The sequence below is a fragment of the Schistocerca nitens genome, chromosome 3 (genome assembly GCF_023898315.1).
Source record: "Schistocerca nitens isolate TAMUIC-IGC-003100 chromosome 3, iqSchNite1.1, whole genome shotgun sequence".
Lineage (NCBI taxonomy): Eukaryota > Metazoa > Arthropoda > Insecta > Orthoptera > Acrididae > Schistocerca > Schistocerca nitens.
In genome coordinates this window covers 213,376,411-213,398,096 of record NC_064616.1, presented here as the reverse complement: position 1 = coordinate 213,398,096, position 21,686 = coordinate 213,376,411, and the positions used below count along the sequence as shown (strand labels likewise).

Sequence of the window (21,686 nt, the reverse complement as noted above, 5' to 3'; positions counted from 1 at the left end):
CTCCTGCACTGCTGAAAGAACATAATGTATGTAAACAAAGCAAAGTTGCTTAAGTAGTTTTTCAGAAAATGCTTTACTTGAAGTGTAAAACATAAAACACTACATACAAGGGTGGTTTGAAAAGTTCTCAGAATCACCACAAGAGGTCAACGCTAGCAAAACAAATTTTTCACATGATATTCATTGAACTGTTGCCTGTAAAGATGTGCCATGTCAGTGCGCTCAGAGGAGAGCTGTGGTGGTAACGTGGCCCTGTTGTTCCTGTGTAGTGATTTGTGAAAATGGAAAAAAATTGAGATCTGAGCAGTGATTAAATACTTCGTACAGAAAAGTATGAAAGCAAAGGACATTCTTGCCGATTTCCAAATTACACTGGGAGACTCTGCTCCTTCATGTTCAGCTGTTGTCAAGTGGACAAATGAATTTAAATTTGGTCAGGAGAGCTTAGATGATGATCCACGCAGTGGTCAACCAAGATGTGTCACTACTCCAGAAATCTTTGCAAAATTGCACAAAATGGCCATGGAGGATTGCCAGTTGAAAGTGCTTGAAATTGCTCATACTTGCCAGATGTCATCTGAAAGGGTATATCACATTTTAACTGAAGAATTAGAAATGAAAAACTTATCTACAAGATGGGTGCCGCAACTCTTGATGCTGGATCAAAAACGCATGAGAATGGACATATCAGAACAAGGTTTGGCCCTGTTTAGGAGAAACGAACAAGATTTTTTGCACTGGTTTGTGACCACATATTAATCTTGGGTGCACTACTAAGCCTCAGAGACAAAACAACAGCCAAAACAGTGGAAACTTGCTGATTCTCTGCCATCAAAGAAACCAAAGACAATTCCTTCGGCGGGAAAGGTTGTGGCATCAGTGTTCTGAGATGCGAAGGGGCTTCTGTTTGTAGATTATCTCCCCACTGCATAAAAAATTACTGAAGAATACTATGCTAATCCCCTGGACAAACTGCAACAAAAGATACGCGAAAAAAGGCCTGGTTTAGCAAGGAAGAACATCTTCCATCAAGACAGTTCATGCCTGCAAAAATGTGCCGTCGCCATGGCAAAATTACACAAACTAAGGTATGAATTGTTGCCACATCCACCTTATTCACCTGATATGACTCCGTCACACTTTCATCTCTTCCCAAAACTGAAAATTTTTCTTGATGGGTGAAGATTCACTTCAAACGAGGAATTGATAGCTGGAGTTGACAGCAATTTTGTAGGCCTGGAGGAAACTCATTTTTGAGATGGGCTCGAGGAACTGGAGCATTGGACCAAGTGCATTAATCTACAAGGAGACTACATTGAAAAATAAAAAAAGTTTCAGTTATGTAAGTACTTTTTTTCTATTCCATTCCGAGAACTTTTCAAACCAGCCTCATATTATGAATTCACTTCTTTTTTTCTCCTATGCATTTGTTCTGAAACAGTTGCGATCATTTGGAGATCACTTATGGGACTTGCATGCTGCCAACCAGTTTTCCAACTGGGGAAAGGGGAGCTACAGTGTGATGTGGAACCTGAGGCATATTTCATTTCTGACAAATCTCTACATCATTAAGAGGGGAACACTAAGTTAAAAAGCAGAGTGAAAAAAAGTGACCCATCTGTGATAAAGTCCCATAACCTTTTGGTTTCCTACATGCTCTACCACTAGACCACCACATCAGATACCAAGTTACTCCCACATGCTGTGTTCTCGAAGCATTGCTGCTCTCTTGAGTTATGACGTGGTGGTAATGGCATCATTTTCACAACACAACTTTAATTCATCATAATTAAGGTGATTTGTACAAAACATTTATGAATTATATACAGAAACCTGCCTCTTGAATCAGTGAAAACCGAATCAAAATCCCTACAGGAACTTCTAGATTAGCACATACAGATTGAAGCGAAAAGGCTACTTCAGTTTATATGTACAGAGAGAAGAGATGGTGAAGTTGATTGTACAGTTGATGCGATTGAAAAGATATATAAATAATATTTCAGTGTCTCTTACTAATGTCATTCCAAGAATAGTGCAGGGCTTGATGCATGTATTTGATGTAAGTAGGGTTAGTAGCTATTATATTTCTGAGACCTGGAGCTCTTCGCAATGTCACAGAACCATCTTAACCTCAAATGGCAACTAAAGTCATTTACACCCTCTGTCAGAGAAACTTGTAAAAATTTTGTTCTCTGTCATTGTGTTTCACTGGTATTGCACGTTGTGTGTGAGATGGAGATGGGAATCCAGCCAAACATTTTTGTTGATATGGGAGGGAAAATTCTGTAAGTTAAGTAATTAAATCAGGCAATAGGAATGTTTGTGTGTTTGATGAAACCGGGAGTCCAAACAGAAGTTACATTGTCAGGACTGGTTATGTTGCTTCAGATGCTCACAGCATGCTGTTACCTGCTTAACAAACAGAACTTACAATTGAATTCAGCTGTTGTTTTAAATTTTTGATCATTATATTTTATATTTAGGTAAAACCTTCAAGAACACTTGAATACTTGCTATGGGTTTTTATAAAATCTTAGTGTAAGAAAATAAAAATTTTGATTTACTTTCCATCTTTTCATTGAGTATATTATCCCATAATTTTTCTTCAGTGTCTTCCTGACACAAATGCCTCATCCGAGGTGTGGAGGCAGCCAAACCTGTGGCTATCGAGTGTGCAGGGTGCAGTCATTTGCAAGTTTTGCCTCATGTCGGCACAAGTGACATCTGTCACATGGGTTCTGCGGCCATCCTCAGTTCATACAGGTGCCTGGCCTCACACGCGGTGTGCAAGCAGAGCTTACAATTTGCAGCATGGTTCCCATAGTTGATAAGAATCCTTTTGTTTGGAGCTGTGTGGAGGGTCTCAACCAAAGGCATCATCGACTCAGCAATGGTCTTGTCAGTCCCCCTAGGTAGGTGTACTACACAAAGGAAGCTGCTACTTGGGTAACAGAGTACTTGTGGAGTGCACATGAGGATTTTGTAGGCTAGGCAGTAGTTTGAGGTACATTGATGAACACATGCCAGTTAATGCACAGCATTAGTCGGACTGTATTCTGAGTAAAAACACTCCGACTGTCAAAATTTTGTCAATAAATTGTTGAAGTATTCGTAACAAAATTTCCAAATTTATTGCCCTCCAGGAAAGTTCTCACACTGAGATTATTGTTGGGACCAAGTGCTGGCTGAAACCCGAAGTGGAAAGCTCTCAGATATTTAACGAGTCATGGAACGTATATCAGATAAACAGATTAGAGGCCATGGGAGGGGGGTAGTGTTCACTGCAGTCGACAAAAATATTATCTCTATTGAAGTCGAAGTTGTGTGTGACAGTGAAATTATCTGCTCGCATATACCAAGTATAGGTGAAACCAAGTTAATTGTTGGATGTTTTTACTGGTCACCCTATACCTCCAACAGTTCGACAGTCATTCAAAGAAAGTCAGTAGCACATAAATATGCAGATTGTGCAGTACTAGTTGGAGGTGACTTAAACCTACTGGGTATAGATTAGAATGTCTATGGATTCATTGCAGGGGGTACAAACAGACCTTCATGTGAAGTACTTTTGGACATGTTTACTGAAAACTATCTTGAGGAGCTGGTTCAACAGCTCACACACAAGGGAAATGTATTAGACTTGTTACAAATAGGCCAGACCTTATTGGCAGTGTCAGTATAGATCGGAAATTAGCAATTGTGATGTCATTATAGCAACTATGGTTACAAGAGTTAATAAATCAGTCAAGAAGGCTAGGAGAGCGTTCCTGCTACAAAGAGCATATAAGCAGTTGTAAGCATCTCACTTAGACAGTGACTTGACATCACTTAGTTCCAGTAAGATGGACATAGAGGAAATATGGCCAAAGTTTAAGCAGATTGTAAATCATGGTCTGAAGAATTATTTGCTTCGTAAGTGGATTAAGGATGGGGAAGACCCACCATAGTTTAATAATGAAATTTGGAAAATGTGGAGGAAACAGGGGCTATAGCACTCTTGGTTCAAAAGGGAACACACAAATGATGACAAGAAAAAGTTAGTAGAGATTCATGCTTCTGTGGAAAGATGAAGCATACACCAACTATCACCGTCGTACCTTAGCAAAAGATCTGGCATAGAATCTGAGAAAATCCTGATACTGTGTAAAATCACTAAATGAGTCCAACGCTTCCATCCCTTCCCTTGTTGACCAGACTGGTGTGGCAGTTAAAGGTAGCAAAACGGACTGAGATTTTAAATTTTACATTCAAAAAATTGTTCACACAGGAGAATTATACAAATATACTGGCATATGACTATCGGACAGATTCCTTTATGGTCGACATAGTAATAAGCATTCCTGGCGTAGAGAAACAACGGAAAGATTTGAAAGCAAATAAGTCACCAGGTCCAGATGGAATCCCAATTTGGTTTTAGAATGAGTACTCTACAGCATTGACCCCTTACTTAGCTTGCATTTATCATGAATCTCTCACCCAACGCCAAAGTTCCAAGCAACTGGGAAGAAGAGCAGATGACTCTTGTGTATAGGAAGGATAAAAGAATGGACCCACAAAATTACAGACCAATATCCCTAATTTCGGTTTTCTGCAGAATCCATGAACATATTCTCTGTTCGAATATAATAAGTTTTCTTGAGACTGAGAAGCTTATGTCCACAAATCAGTGTGGTTATAGAAAGCATTGCTCTTGTGAAACTCAACTTGCCCTTTTCTCACATGATATACACTAAACTATAGATATAGTGCAATGAGCAGATTCCATACTTCTATATTTCCAGAAAGCATTTGACACAGTGCTGCATTGCAGGTTGTTAAAAAAGGCACATTCCTATGGAAAAGGTTCACAGGTATGTGAGTGGCTCAAAGACTTTTTAGGTTATAGAATGCAGTATGTTGTCCTTGTCGGCGAGTGTTCATCAGAGACGAGGGTTTCGTCAGGGGTGTCACAGAAATGTACTGTTTGCTGAAGATACTGTGGTGTGTGGGATGGTGTCATCGTTGAGTGACTGTAGGAGGATATAAGATGACTTAGACAAAATTTCTAGTTGGTGGCAGCTAGCTCTAAATGTAGAAAAATGTAAGTTAATGTGGATGAGTAGGAAAAACAAACCCGTAAGGTTAGGATATAGCATTAGTAGTGTCCTGCTTGACTCAGTCATGTCATTTAAATATCTGGGTGTGGTGCTGTAAAGCGATATGAAATGGAATGAGCATGTGAGGACTGTGGTAGGGAAGGAGAGTGGTCGATTTCAGTTTATTGGAAGAATTTGAGGAAAGTGTGGTTCATCTGTAAAGGGGACCTCATATATGATGCTAGTGCGACCTACTCTTGAGACTGCTAAAGAGTTTGGGATCTGTATCAGGTTCAATTAAAGGAAGACATTGAGGCAGTTCAGAGGTGGACGTCTAAATTTGATACTGGTAGGTTTGAACAATACATAAGTGTTATGGAGATGCTTCGGGAGCTCAGATTGGAATCCCTGGAGGGAAGGTGATGTTCTTTTCGAGGAACGCTACTGAGAAAATTTAGAGAACCGAAATTTAAAACTGACTATCAAACAATTCTATTGTCGCCAATATACATTGCACGTTAAGGACCACGAAGATAACATACAAGAGATTGGGTCTCATTTGGAGGCATATAGATAACTGTTTTTCCCTCGCTCTATTTGTGAGTGGAACAGGGAAGGAAATGATTATAGTGGTACAGGGTAGCCCGTACCACGTACCGTATGGTAGGTTGCAGAGTATCTATGTAGATGTAGATATCTTAGGTTAAGATAACAGTGTTGCAACAGGAACAGCAACAAGATCATTCATCCATATAAATAAAATAAATGTAAAATTCACACAAGAAAAATATATAAGTGGACTAGACTTCACTGTGGGATTAATGCAAGGAAAGTGGGTTCATTAATTTGGGATTTTACTGTACTGTTATTTGAGTAGTGGTGGTGATAGGAGGTGTGCAGATAAGTATTCCCCATTACAACAGCACATGTATGTCTGTCTTCAACTTTTATGTGAAATTTGTTTCAGAAATCGGAGTGCCCCTCGCAATGTTGAGGCTGTACGGAAGATGAAAGAGAGACTGAAAATGAGACAGAGGACAAAAGAAAATGTAAAGGAGAGAGTCAAAGAGAGACAAAGGGAAGACAGGAGAAAGCCTCAACCAAAAATGAGAACTGTTGTTCGTTCAAGGTAAGCTACTATTTGCTTACAAATTTTTCCTTCTTTCTTCCTGATAATCATAAATTCAGTATTTATGTATATCTTTTTGACAGTTCAGAATAGGGTGTGAGAGCCCACTGCAATTTGCTTTTGAAGTTATACTTCAAATTGACTTCAAAAGTTTTGGCAGATTATGTTTATTGCTTTAAATTTTGTAGATATTTGATTTTTATTTTTGTGACAAGTGTTTGGTCGCAATTCTACTCTGGCAAACCAGCAACATTGAGACAGGAATTTACAAGGCACTATGGAAGATTACCTGTGTTAAGAACAGCAGTCTGTACCCTGATGGTCACCTGGCCACACCGTAATCGTAATTGCTACTTTGCAAATGAAACTGCATTTGAAAGTGTGTTTATACCTCACCAAGTGGTGACCCCGATACAAGAATGATAACTTTGCAAGCATACAACATGAGCACCAACATTCTTTGAGATGTGTAGGTCGGTGGCCCACCATCATAAACCCCAAATTGGGAGCAGCTGAGAGCACAGCTATAACATATGCGATAGCATTATCAGCTGTATAATCACCAGCTGCAAGAGCAGAAATAATTGCTGTATCTGCTGCAAGAATTGCTCTTGGAACAAGTGCATCTGCACCAGGAGGAGGTTGGTGCATTCCACAGAAAATATTACGAGTAGTGGATGCAAGCAGGCATCACTGGAGCATTATGACGATAAACTGCCTCCAGGGTAGTAGTTCTTGTTGCAGCTAACTCAGCAACAAAACAATATACTAGATGCAATATCAGCCACTGTAACAACTGGCTGCATGATAAGGTCAGTCAGCCACAGCTGCGTTGTTCATGGCATCCAGGTGCAGAGGTGCATTGATGGCTTTCAAAGTACAGTTGCTCTGGACTGACTGGCCAGCCCTATGGTCCAGTTATGTCTAGAATCATTTTGCTGCTGACAGCATATCTCAGGCTACAATCAAATATAGTCACATTGTGGCACCACCCTTGAAGTAGCAGCAACATGATTGAGAAACACCAAACAACAGACCAGTGCAAGTCACTGAAGGAAGAGATTGTGTGGTTGCTATCACCTATACACATTTAATGGATGCAAGCTGCTGAACAAGCAGGAGCTGGGAGACAGAAAGCCATGTTAATTTCTGTCTCACCTTCACCTGTTGGTGGGTTTAGAAGTGCCCCACATCCGTATGCTCCACAGAGGTGATACCTGCAATGCCTTATTGTCAATATCATATAAAATAGAGTTAAACAAGCTCTGGAGCATGTAAATGATGGATAAGCCCACCCATAGCCCACAGAGAAAGGGAGTGCAGTGCTCATTGATCAGCAATGCGTAATCCTCACCCATGCCAGACTGGGAAAAATGTTACTGCAATAAGCATTCAATGTAGCTTGCTATATTCTTGGTCCAGAAATGTGAGTGACAGTACTCTGTGCTGTGGCTGAAGGGCATGCCCACCAACAACAGCAAACTGGCAAGTGACCATGGCACATTAGCAATCTGAGGCTTGGGTGACATTAAATCTGAACCTAAGCTTGTGGAGAGCTTTCAAGTGATGGTTTATCACTACTGACATCACTCACCCATTTATTCCTAGATTTTCTGTTCTTCTATGACCTGAATAGCTGTGTCTTGTCAGATCTCCCACACCATTCAACAGAACCCCATATATGGAGCATTCCTGTCTTCTCTCAACTGTGGCATCTTGATCCCAACAAACTTTGGATGACATCGGTGTAATTCAACGTAGTTTAAGATAAGAACAGCACAGTCATTGTTGACAAGGAATCCAGTTGGTTCTCGGTCATGCTGATTATAGAGTACTAAGTGCTCCAGACAATTCCAACCCCCTACTCATTGTGACACACACAAGATTTCACACATCTTTGCAGTTGCACTGAACCACCCGAGGTCTCTAACCAGATATCATTGACCCCAGAGAATATACACAAAATGGCCTTCTGAATACTGTTTGGAGTGTTTGCATTCCTCTACATTTTGTATGTGTTGCACAACACTGCACATGCCAAGGGGCGTAGAGTGCATTGATGATGTGCCGGTATCATTCCCAGAACAACAGCAAAATTATCTCCAAAAAGTTTTCTGCCCCATCATTGACTATAAAATACTAATGAGTCCCACCAAAGGCATTATTGGTGCTACAGAAGTGATCTTTGTTGGATTCAAGAGATCTGCTGCCAGCACATGCCTACCTCTTGAATGGAACTTCACCCTGAGATAATCTCTGGGCCCAATGAGACTGTGAGAACTGTGTCAATACCTAGGCATCATAAACTTCTATTGGTCTCTTATACCTCATCCTGCTGAAGTCCAGATGCCATTCCACACAGTTGTAGGTGACACCACAATTTGTAATCCACACCTATCACATGGAATAACCATCTTCAAGAGGCAAATTTAGCATGGTTACAGTGCTCAGCCATCCTGATGCAGGATCCCCATTGGCGATCTATTTTATTGTATGTCCCATTCTGTGTGTGCAGTTCTGCATAGTTCTGCATCAGCATGTCAGTGGAGCCAGTGGAACCCATAGATTTTTCTCCAAAATGTTGACAGGAACACAATATTCTTGGCCATCACTCTATATCTCTCTGTATCACTCTATATCTGTGTCAGTCTCATTCAGTGAGTTAACAATTTCATTCCCATTTGATAAAGAACTGACCTTAGGTTATTAAGATTCAGTGGGCATCATGTTAACACTCCATTTGAGCTAAAAATGTACTCAAGATATTAAACTCTCTGTATAACACGTAAGTATTGGGTTACTATAATGTGGCTGTAGTAAGGAAAAGGGGTGTCGAGTAGGAAAAGGAATGAGAATTGTGGGATGGAATAGGAAAGATTGTGCTGGAGTGGAACATGTAGGTGTGGCAAGTAAATGAAGACTCGCAGACTCACTGAAGAAAAGGTATAGTGGAAAGGGGGAACATCTGAAGTACAAGAGAGAGGTAAAGTGCTAAGTAATGGGTAAAACTAATAAGTTAGTGCAGAGTACAAAACTAGTAGCTAAAATGTGAGCCTAGAGTGGGGACAGAATGTGGATTGGAGTGATAACAGGAGAGAGGCTGAAAGCAGGTAGTGAAGGGGTACTAATGCAGATTTAGTCTGTGAGGATTATTGGAATGGAAGTTATGTTATGGGGAGAGTTCCCATTTGATTAATTAAGAAAAGTGGCCATTATCAGGGAAGGATCCAGAAGGCACAGCATATGAAGTCATTATTAAACTAAGCCACATTGTATTGTGCATTATGCTCAGCAACTGGTTGGTCTGTTTGACCATTGGCAACTGTCTGGTAATGGATACTCAATTGGATGGGTAGTTCTTTTATGGTCATCATATAGAGTTCTTTTATGGTCATCACATAGAGTGCTGTGCAGTGGTCGCAGCAAAGTTAGAATATAACCCTGTATTTGGGATGGAAATTTAGATGGCAGGTGGCTAAATATCAGTTTGGGAAGGGAGGAGAGGGAGGCTTGTGGGGGTGGATATTTCCCATTTCAGGTTACAGTAAGAGTTTGTCAAAGCCATGGTAGAGAATGTTATTCAGTTTTTCTAATGTCGACCTGTTTTCAGTGATTAAGTGTAAAGTGATAGGGGAGGGGAGGAGGAATTAGAGATTCAGTTGATTGTAAATGTGTCACCACCGGGTAGCCATACTGTTTCTGAGGAATTCTTCTGTTGTAAATTGGTTGGCAACTGTTGCAGTGGAAGTATTGGTGGTGTTTGTCGGGTCAGATGTGAACGGATGTTCTTGGTGGAGCCATCACAGAGGTGTTGATCCAAGATGATTCATTTGTTCAGATGGGTAAGATGGGGGATGTTAAGGTTCTGAATGAATGAGAATACTGTGTCCTTGCCTTGGGTCCAGATTAGAAAGATAGTTTCAGTATATCTGATCCACATGATGGATTTAATATTCTGAGTAACTAGAACGGGTACTAAAAATGTCCATTGCACAGGTTGGCATGCGATCATATCATGGATTTTAATTATAGGTGATAACTTGAATAAAGTAGTTGTGGTTGAGGATATAGCCATCATGGTTATGGGGAGGAGATTGTGGCTTTGGAGTCAGTCAGATAGTGGTAGAGGTAATATTCAATGGTGGAGTGATAAGGAGGATTGGAGCAGTTGCTGTAGAGACTGTGGTGTTGACAGTTCCTCCATTCCCTATCCTACTCCATACCTTCCTGCCCCTAGACCAACCTCAGCCTCCAACAGTTCTTCTTTTACCCCACCTTAGCTTAATCATTTTAACCTTTCCTTAACTCTTTCTGTTATTCCACCTTTCTTCTACACTTTTCTTCTCTGCCTGCCTTCTAAAATTATCCTGTCCTGTTCTCTACATAAGTGGCTGCTACTGCCTTTGAATACACACGTTCCACACCGTACCACCCTCCGTACATCCTGTTTCTCACACGCACATGTTTTGTGTGTGTGTGTGTGTGTGTGTGTGTGTGTGTGTGTGTGTGTGTGTGTGTGTGTGTCAGTCAGTCAGCCGTACTGCCATAAAAACTACCCTGTGAATGTCAGGAAGCTATTCAGGCAGATACTCAAACTGCTCAAAGCTCCGGGGAATTTGGAATGAGTCTGATGATTTTTCGCAAACTGCAAGTTAGTGCATGGATGTATATGTTTATATTCAGTCATGTTTCTCTGCTTTTGAATTTTTATTCACTGCCGGAGGGGGGGGGGGGGGGGGGGGGAGCATCCAGAAGAGGAGGGAGAAACTGAATGAAACTTCACGGGTTGAGAGAGTGTGTGATGTTATTTCAGCAATTAAAAAATTGGATCAGATTTATGCAGAACCTGGCAGTACAGGTCCACATATCAGTGATGTTCCACCATCTCTGGCCTGGATACAAGCACTGATGTGGTTGGGAAGGGTTTTATAAAGCCATTGTACCCTCTCCTGAAGCTGAACGCAACTGTTTTAACTGTTCCGTGACATCGTGCGTATTGGCACTGTGACGAAGTTGGCATCCGAGCTAGCCTAACCCACATTCTACTGGGAACGAATCTGTGTATCTTGTTGATCACGAGAGTACCTCAACATCAGGCAGACAGTTCAAAGGGCTGGAATATACGTGAAAGTTTTTTTCTCTCAGACAGTTTGGTACTCTCAGACACTAATTGCAGATTTTTTACACTAGGAGTAAATTTTCGCTGACAGTTACTGTGTGATAGTTCCTTGTGAATAACTTCTGTAAGAGTCTAAGAGTCTTGTAAGGGCAGATGTTGGAAACATTTACACACAGCAGGGTGACAGTATCTGTGAAAGCTGAGATATCACTCTCCACGAGATTTCTCTGTCATAGTTCTGTGCGTGAAGGGAGAGGTAGCGATTGAAGAACTTCGGCTTGCAGCTGCATGTTTAATACTTAGCGTGGCAGAGAAAAAAAAATGTAACTGTATTCATGTTGAATAAGAGAGCAGATTAGGTGGTGGGATGATTTTGTACCTAGCAAGAATCTCATTGTAGAGCTTGTGATGGAAAAACTACAACAATATCAAAATTTTACAAGAATGACAGTAGTGAAGATGGAAGCAATATGCTTTATAATTGGCCCAAAAATTGCCAGTCTATTGACTATTATGCGTAAATCAGTTAATCTTTAAGACAGACTGCTTGTGACAATAATATTTCTAGCATCAGCTACGTATATACTTTTTAATGTTTGGAAAATAACAGTTACGATGAAATAATTTGACACCAGTTTTATCTTGATACCCATAGACGTTCAAAAGTCATATAGTGACAATATTATGAAAAGGATTCACCATGTAGTGGAGGTGTTCCGTCGCAGACAGGCAGAACAAAAAGACTACTAAACAAGTAAGTTTTCAGCCAAAAGGCCTTCTTCTGTGTTGCTTGCAGTCTGGCCTCGGCGTGCAGAGACCTTGGTCGTGTGTGTGTGTGTGTGTGTGTGTGTGTGTGTGTGTGTGTGTGTATTTATATCTATCTATCTATTTCAGAAGAGGGCCTTTTGGCCAAAAGCTTACTTGTTTAGTAGTCTTTTTGTTGTGCCTGTCTGCATTTCAACATCTCCACTATGTATTGAGCAGCATTCTACCCTTTCCATAATATTGTCATTATTCCATCCTGGATTTTTCTGTTGTGCAAAAGTCAAATATGACAGATATCTGATAAATGAAGCATTTCCAGACATACATTTATTTGGACGTATTTACTGGTATTGATTTAAGGAACCATAAATTCCTGAAAGTATGTTCTTCAACACCCAGATAATAATACAATCCATAAATACTACATCATATAGAATTGTAGATACAGCTGTATTACTTGAAGTAACCCCTCCCCCCTGTGGATCCAGGGGTAAGAATAGTCCCAAGGTATTCCTGCCTGTCGTAAGAGGCGACTAAAAGGAGTCTCTCACATTTCGGCCATTATGTGATGGTCCCCTGTAGGATTTGACCTCCATTTTTCAAAATTTTTCCAAAGAGTGAGCCAATTGGGGAAGGATGCCTTACATGGTGCATCGTATCCATCGTGCATTGAGATCTTTAGCCCACTTTCTTGTCGTTGCATTGCAGTCCTGCCCATTCTCCATTTCTTGGGCGAGGACACCTTCCTCGGTGCGTTTTCCGCCACGAACTATGCAGTGTCACTTTCTGTGCTGAGGATGACCATGGACTTATTCATACCTCATATCCAGCACAGTAGCCAGTCCATTGTGATGGGGCCGCCATGTACCCTGTTGGTTGTAGCCCTCTGACAACACAAGGATTACTGTGCTGATGCCTGCTGCTAACTCCCCACGTAGGCCAAGGAGTAGATGCTCATCACCCTGGGGCATCGGGACTCCCGGCAATGGGCATCCTCCCAGGTCGCCTTTGCTGTGGCTCGGTGACACCCGTGTGGAGGGCCCCTGGTCGGAATGGGTGGCACCAGGGCGGATGACACGCCATGAAGCCTAATACGTCATCTCTTGCTGGTGGTCCGCCGCCAGCAGTCTTTAAGCGGGCAAAGTGTAACTTTAATGCTAAGAAATATGACCCCCAAGTCGTTCCCTTTCTGGCCACACCATGGGAGGAACGCAAGGCTAAGGATGGCAGTGAAGCTTATTCGCCCCGGTACCTCATATGTACGAGAGTTGATGGGGAATCTTACATGTCCATGAAGCCTCAGTTTTTTATGGAGCATTTGGAGGACAAGTTTGAGGAGGTGGAGGGTTTGTCCAAAATGCGCTCTGGATCAGTTTTGATAAAAACAGCACCCAGTCACAGGCATTACTCACTAGTGGCAATTTGGGGGATGTTTCTGTTACCATCACGCCTCATAAGACTTAAATGTGGTCCAGTGACCTTCTTTGCAGTCTGACGATGAGCTGTGCACCAATTTAGAGTGGGGAGGTGTTCATTTCGTAAGGCGCATCCATCGGGGTCCGAGGGATAACCATGTTGCCACTAGTGCCTTCATGTTGGCCTTCAAGGTTGACACATTGCTCGAGAAGGTCAAGATGATGGTCTACCACTGTGATGTCGAGCCTTAAATCCCTCCCCCGATGTGGTGCTTTAAGTGCTGGAAGTTTGGCCATATGTCTTCCCGCTGTACTTCCAGCTCCACCTGTCGAGAATGTGGATGTCCATCACATCCCAATACTCCATGCGCCCCACCTCCCATCTGTGTCAACTGCAGAGAGCATCATTCACCTTGCTTGCCAGACTGCAGGATTTTACAGAAAGAGAGGAAAATGATGGAATATAAGACCCTGGACCGACTGACCTACACTGAGGCTAAGAGGAAATTTGAGCGCGTACATCCTGTGGGTATGACCACCTCATATGCTGGCGCTACGAGAACAGTTCTCGCCCCATCAGTTCCTCGAATTCCTATCACCTATCAGAACCAGGAGACTACATCTGCCCCCTTGATGATGGGGGGCACTTCCGTCCCTGTTGCTCCCGGACCACCTACTTTGGGAGCAACACCGCCCCCCCCCCCCCTGCCCCCCAAACCATTGGGGATTTCAGTCCCCACTTCTGAGCCAGAGAAGTGTAAGGCTTCTTCAGCTCCTCTCTCGCTAGGAAGGGGTCCCTTGGTTCACTCCCTTCCCAGGTTTCAGCTAGTGGGAAAGATGACACCTCCCAGCAGCTGAAGAGCCCAAAAGCAGCTGGTCGTAGGGCTTCATGTTCATTCTCAGTCCTGTAGACTGATTCAGTGAAGTCCTCCCAGCCAGGGAAACCCAAGGAACAGCATGACAAATCGAAAAAGAAGGCCCCTAAGAACACGGAACTTGTGGTGGCATCCACACCACAACTACCTACAAGCTCTGCATCTGAGGATGGGGTGGAGATTCTGGCATCCACTGAGGACCTGGATCTCACCGGACTCTCAGACACAATGGATATAGACTGCTCAGGCAAAAAGGTGGTGGTAGCAGGTGACCCTGAGGCATAAACTGCCTCATTGAATGTTCCATGCCTTCCCAGTCTCTCAATGATGTCATCCTCCAGTGGAATTGCAGCAGTTTTTTCCACCGCCTGGCTGAGCTACGGCAACTGTTAAGCTTTACACCTGCTTTCTGCATTGCCCTCCAGGAAACCTGGTCCCCAGCAAAGCAGTTCTCTGCCCTCTGTGGCTATAAGGGATATTACAGGAACCGTAGCGACTACAAGGGTGAGTCAAATGAAAACCTTAAATATTTTTTTAAATGTTATTCATTGTGCAGAAGTGGTACAAAGCTGTATCACTTTTCAAAATGATTTCCCTCACGCTCAATGTAAGTCCTCGAGCGCTTACAAAGTGCATAAATTTCTTTAGAAAAAAGTTCTTTTGGTAGTCCGCGCAACCACTCATACATCACGTGGCATACCTCTTCATCAGAACGGAACTTCTTTCCTCCCATTGTGTCTTTGAGTGGTCCAAACATAATGGAAATCACTTGGGGCAAGGTGGATGAGGAAGACACTCAAAATGCAGATTTGTGATTGTTGCAACTGTTGTACGGGCAGTGTGAGGCCTTGCATTGTCATGTTGCAAAAGGACACCTGCTGACAGCAATGCACGTCGCAAGTGACAAGTGGGGTGGCCATCTTTATACTGATACTGCGACGGTATGTGTGCATCTGCACTATGCTGCCACCTACAGGCCATTCTGCATGCTGTTTGTAGCACGCATTGATTTCAGGCCGCAGATGATTTTTTAGGAGATCTGTGTATGATGCACTGGTGACAGTGGTCACTCTAGGCATTTAATGCTCCAAAATGACACCTTTTTCATCCCAAAAGAGTGTCAGCCTAACCTTACCTGCTGATGGTTCTGTTCGAAACTTCTTTGGTTTTGGTGATGAGGAATGGCGCCATTCCTTGCTCGCTCACTTCGTTTCCAGTTGGTGGAAGTGAACCCAGGTTTCGTCCCCAGTAACGATTCTTGCAAGGAAGCCATCACCTTCTCGATCAAAGCGCCTAAGAAGTTTTTCACAAGAATCAACACATCGTTCTCTCATTTCAGGAGTCAGCTGCCATGGCATCCATCTTGCAGACAGTTTGTGAAACTGGAGCACATAATGCACAATGTGTGACCCATGACTAATCTGTAAACATGCTGCCATGTCATTCAGTGTCACTTGGCGGTTTTCCTTCACTATGGCTTCAACTGCAGCAATGTTGTGTGGAGTCACAACTCGTTGTGCCTGACCAGGATGAGGAGCATCTTCCACTGAAGTCACACCATTTGCGAACCTCCTACTCCATTCATAGGCTTGTTGCTGTGACAAACATGCATCACCGTTCTGAACCTTCATTCGTCGATGAATTTCAATAGGTTTCACACCTTCACTAAGCAAAAACCAAATAACAGAACGCTGTTCTTCCCTGGTGCAAGTGACAAGTGGGGTGGCCATCTTTATACTGATACTGCGATGGTTTGTGTGCATCTGCACTATGCTGCCACCTACAGGCCTTTCTGCATGCTGTTTGTAGCACGCATACCAACTTACAGGATAATGGGGCGAAATTTTGATTTGTTATTACAAATTTAAGGTTGTCATTTGACTCACCCTCGTATAATTGAGTGTCAGGTGGAGTTTGTGTTTATGTCCTAAACTCAGTTTGTAGTGAACCTGTGCCCCTTCAAACCCCCCTTGAAGCTTTGGGTGTCAGAATACGAACGTCACAAGAAATAACTGTCTGCAATGTATATCTTCCTCCAGATGGTGCAGTACCCCTGAATGTATTAGCTGCACTGATTGATCAACTCCCTAAACCTTTCCTACTTTTGGGAGATTTTAACACCCATAACCCCTTGTGGGGTGACACCGTGCTTACTGGCCGAGGCAAAAATGTCAAAACTTTATTGTCTCAGTTCGACTGCTGCCTCTTAAATACTGGGGCTGCCACACATTTCAGTGTGGCTCGAGGTAGTTACTCGGCCATTGATTTATCAATTTGCAGCCCAGGACTTCTCCCATCTATCCACTGGAGGGCACATGACGACCTGTGTGGTAGTGACCACTTCCCCATCTTCCTGTCACTGACCGGCGTCAGGCCCATGGACACCTGCCCAGATGGGCTTTAAACAATGCGGACTAGGAAACTTTCACTTCTGATGTCACCACTGACTCTGCCCCACATGGTAACATTGATGTGATGGTTGAGCAGGTGACTACCACAATCGTTTCTGGGGGAGCAAACACAATCTCTCGCTTCGCTGTTTAGGGTGCCCCCAGCGAAAGACAGTCCATTGGTGGTTGCCGGAAGTCACTGAGGCAATTACAGAGCAGCGGCAAGTTCTAGAGCGACATAAGCGACACCCTTCCCCAGAGCATCTAATAGCCTCTAAGCGGCTCCGTGCCCGTGTACGCCAGGTTATAAAACAACGGAAACAGCAGTGTTGGGAGAGGTATGTGTCGACCATTGGGTGCCATACATCACTTTCCCAAGTCTGGACAAAGATCAGACGTCTTTTTGGTTACCAGATCCCAACAGGTGTGCCCGTCATTACCATCAATGGCGTGCTATGGACCGATGCAAACGTGATTGCCAAGCACTTTGCTGAGCACTATGCTCGAACCTCTGCTTCGGAGAACTACCCCCCAGCCTTTCGCACCCACAAACGGCGGATGGAAAGGAAAGACCTCTCGTTCACTGCATGCCACAGTGAACCCTATAACACCCCATTTATGGAGTGGGAGCTCCTCAGCGCACTTGCACATTGCCCCAACACAGCTCCTGGGCCGGATCAGATCCACAGTCAGACGACTAAACATATCTCGTCTGACTACAAGCGCCATCTCCTCGTCATCTTCAACCGGATCTGGTGTGATGGTGTCTTTCCATCGCAATGGCGGGAGAGCACCATTGTTCCGGTGCTCAAAACTGGCAGAAACCTGCCTGATGTGGATAGCTATCGGCCCATCAGCCTCACAAACGTTTTTTGTAATCTGCTGGAACGTATGGTGTGTCGGCAGTTGGGTTGGGTCCTGGAGTCACGAGGCCTACTGGATCCCTGTCAGGGCGACTTCCACCAGGGTCACTCTACCACTGATAATCTTGTGTCCCTCAAGTCTGCCACCCGCACAGCGTTTTCCAGATGCCGACACCTGGTTGCTGTCTTTTTTTATCTTCTAAAAGCGTATGACAGCACCTGGCGACATCATATCCGTGGCGCATTATACGGGTGGGGTCTCTGATGCCTGCTCCTGATTTTATCCAGAATTTCCTGTTGCTCTGTACTTTTCGTGTCCAAGTTGGTGCCTCCCATAGTTGGCTGGCTTCTCCTTTCTTATTCTCATGGTCAGCCAGCCATGGTAATCTGCTTTGTTGTTTTAATCTCCTCATCCCATTTCTTGCGTTTCTGTGGTTTTTTTGTCCCCTTTTGTCCATTTACATGTTTGTTGCTTTTCATCGGCAACTCTTGGACACTGTCTGTGAGCTGACTCAGTGCTGTTTTATGACATATATTACTCGCAAAATCTCTCTGAGACTGAATAACTCTGATGTGTATACCTAGCTATAGAGACAAGTGCCATGTGCAGACGAACATTATCCTGTTGAAAAATGGCACCACAATCCAGTCACACAAGAAGTAACACGTGAGGATACAGGATGTCCGTGACATACTGTTGTGCCATCAGAACTCCCTCAGTCACTAACTGCAGTGACCTGAAGTCATACCTGAAGGCTCCCCACACCGTGACTTGAGAAGTAACTTCGCTGTGCCTCTCTGAAACATTGAAAGGATGAGACTTCTCTCCATGTTGCCAACATGCTTGCCAAAGGTGTGTATCCGAGGTAGTGCAGAACTGCGATTCATCGCTGAACACAGTGCGATGTCATTTGTCAGCAGTCCATGCTTTCTGGTCATGGCACAACTCCATATCCAGTCACTGTGTAGAGGCATTAACAGCAGCCTGTGCATGTCTAGTCAGGTTGCTGCTAATCTCTGAACAATTGTGTGGGATGACACAGAATGTTGCAGGGAGTCCATTATTGGTTCTCGGATGGCATTTGCAGGTGTGAAGGGGTTGCAATGTGCTTTTGCATGGTCTGGTGATCCTCCTTTGTGGTGCTCAGACATAATCGACCAGAACGTTGACAATGAGTGTGTTGGCCCTCATGTTTTCATACAGTCCAACAATGGGCCACTGTCACATCTGAATGCTCGACAAATCTGGATATTGCATAATTCAACCAGTCAGCCAAATGGAGACTCATAATGAGGCACCTTTCATATTCTGTCTCGCACGAATCCACAGCATCTCCACGTCTTTCACAGTGATCACTCCCCTGACATCTGATGCCATTCGTGCCCTTTCTATACGCTACCAAATGTGATAACGGCACTAAACACGGACAACGCTAATTCTCTGTGTGGCCGTTCTGCCTGTTACGAGGAGCTGCAATCTACTCACTTACATACTCGTCAATGGTGTGTACGTGTACAAAGTTACAGTGATATTCGACCATGTCATTTGGGTGCTTTACTTTTTTTTGTCCAGCAGTACATATAAATCCACTTTTTGCAAAATGCAAATGATTTTCTTCCACCCGTATGTTTGTCATTTTTATCACAAATTTACACAGTCTCCTTTATTAAATTGTGTATCAAACAATGGAAAATCCAGGATGGAATAAGAACAATATTATGAAAAGGATAGGTCACTACTCACAATATAGAGTAGATGTTGGTCAAAGAAAAGCACAACAAAAAGACTGTTATACATTTGAGCTTTTGGTCGAAAGACCTTCTTCTAAAGTAGAAAACACATCTTCATATAAGCACAACTCAGAAACACATGACCACTGTCTCTGGCCACTGAGGTCTATATTCAAATCATTATATTGCTAATGAGATTGTGGAAAAATTAGGCATATAGGAAAACAGAAACAGGAATTCTGAGTACAAGCCTCAAATGCAGTATAATACTACAGTGAAATTTGAACTTTGTATTACCATGTTATTGAATGAATCAGTGAAACCACAAAGTTCTTCCATTTTCATTGTGTGTTCTTTTATTCTTCCTTTCCCCTGTAATCAGTTTTAGCAACTGTTTTCATGAAAATATAATATTTTGCTAATGATTAACTTTGAAATTGAATCAGGGGCCACTTGCAATTTCTGTTTACCTATTTGAGATTATATGCCTTTGCAGGTCACCAGGAAGACGTAAACGTAGAGAGCGCTCACCTACTCCAAAACCCACGAAGCTGCATATTGGTCGACTTACAAGAAATGTGACAAGGGAGCATATCTATGAAATATTTCAGGCGTTTGGAAATGTAAAAAGTGTGGAATTTCCAATGGATAGACTGCACCCCGGGTGTGGTAGGGGGTTTGCGTATGTTGAATATGCAACACCTGCTGAGGCTGAAAGTGCAATGAAGCATATGGTTGGTGGTAAGTAAACTTCTCTCTCTCTCTCTCTCTCTCACTCACTCACTCACGCACGCGCGCGCGCGCGCGCACACACACACACACACACACACGCACACACACACACACACACACAGAGAGAGAGAGAGAGAGAGAGAGAGAGAGTGGTAGTGGTAGTGGTAATACCACAGTATATTAAAAATCTAACAGTAATTCCATCAAGGCCTGGTGCCTTGTTCACTTAAATTAGCCGTAAATGTTTTTCAGTACCAAGGATGATTATTTACATATCTCTTATATTGTGTGTGTGTGTGTGTGTGTGTGTGTGTGTGTGTGTGTGTCACACACATTGGTATTCACATAGCCTCATGTGTGAATATAATGTAAATGTATACTGTAATAATTCATCTTTACATTTCACATATTCAACAGCAGACTAACACAAGAAATTGGATGGAAAGTTTCAGTCTGTTCATTAGTTTTATATAGAAACAGAACTTCTAAGTGTTTTCTGTTAGATCTTTCATCAGGATCTGACTGTGGAAGTCGTTGGGTTCATGCATAGCTTTTCTTACAGATGCATGAATTTCCATTAAGTCTTCTCTGTCAGTACCACTACATTCTCATTTGTAGCTGTCTTGGTCTTTGCAACATTCTCCAAATGTAGTTATGGTGTCTTTGAGCTTTAACCATAGATGAAGGTAAAGTACTCAGGATCATTACACCACATCATGTTCCTCTTCAAAATTCTTCGATAGCCAGTGTTTTGACCCCACTTTTGGGGTCTTTCTCAGGAATCTTCAGTTGTTGGCCTGTGACTGATGAAAACCAGTGTTGTGCCCACTTATAAAAGAATATTTTCTACACTTGTCCCAAAGAGCTAATATTGGTAAGCCATCATCATTGGATAAGTTGTGATAACTCGTGGTAAAGGAGAGCAGGTATGTTCACAAAAATATTTTTGTCATGCTACCAAGATTGCTTCCTGATAACTGTTTGTTATTCTTTGCACACTGTGGCTGAGTAATTACTTTCTATGAATCTGAAAGCCTATAGCTGTCACCTCTATTCCAATTATATTCATTCTTACAGATCTCAGCTGCGTCTCTGACTTTCCTTCTATAAATGTTGTATTCTTTGGCAAGCATTCATACGTTATTAAAATCTGGACCCTGGTTGCAGCTCTTGTTGGTATTTCACAACAGTAGATATACTTTTTGTTTTAATCACATATAGCATTCATTGTCTTTAATAATTTTTTAAATTGTTCTCCCAGTTTTGCTTATACACTAGGGGTAGTTAATCTTTTGTACCTACCGCCCACTTTTGTATCTCTGTTAGTACTAAAATTTTCTAACCACCCACCAGTTCTATAGTAATGGTGTCTTTTAAAGTAGGGGAGTAACTTTACATTATAAAATTTATAAAGAGGAGTTGCAGCTAGTTAAAGCATATAATAATTACATACCAAATACTTTATATCAAAATTTTATAGAAATGTAAAGAAAGTATCTTTAACTGCCTACCACATACCCTGAAAGCTGGAATGCCATTAGTGGGCAGTAGGGACCAGGTTGACTACCACTGCTATACACAGTCTGCCGCAG

At 42.7% G+C, this 21,686-nt stretch overlaps 1 protein-coding gene across 1 annotated transcript in view; it reads left to right on the top strand.

Annotated features, from left to right (window-relative positions):
* Positions 1 to 21,686, top strand: part of LOC126248167 (RNA-binding protein with serine-rich domain 1-like) — a 103,484-nt gene that overhangs the window by 61,266 nt on the left and 20,532 nt on the right. The window contains exons 6-7 of the mRNA XM_049948925.1: positions 6,043 to 6,204; positions 19,859 to 20,103. Of these exons, the coding sequence (XP_049804882.1) occupies positions 6,043 to 6,204; positions 19,859 to 20,103 (407 nt within the window). The remainder of the gene's footprint in view (positions 1 to 6,042; positions 6,205 to 19,858; positions 20,104 to 21,686) is intronic.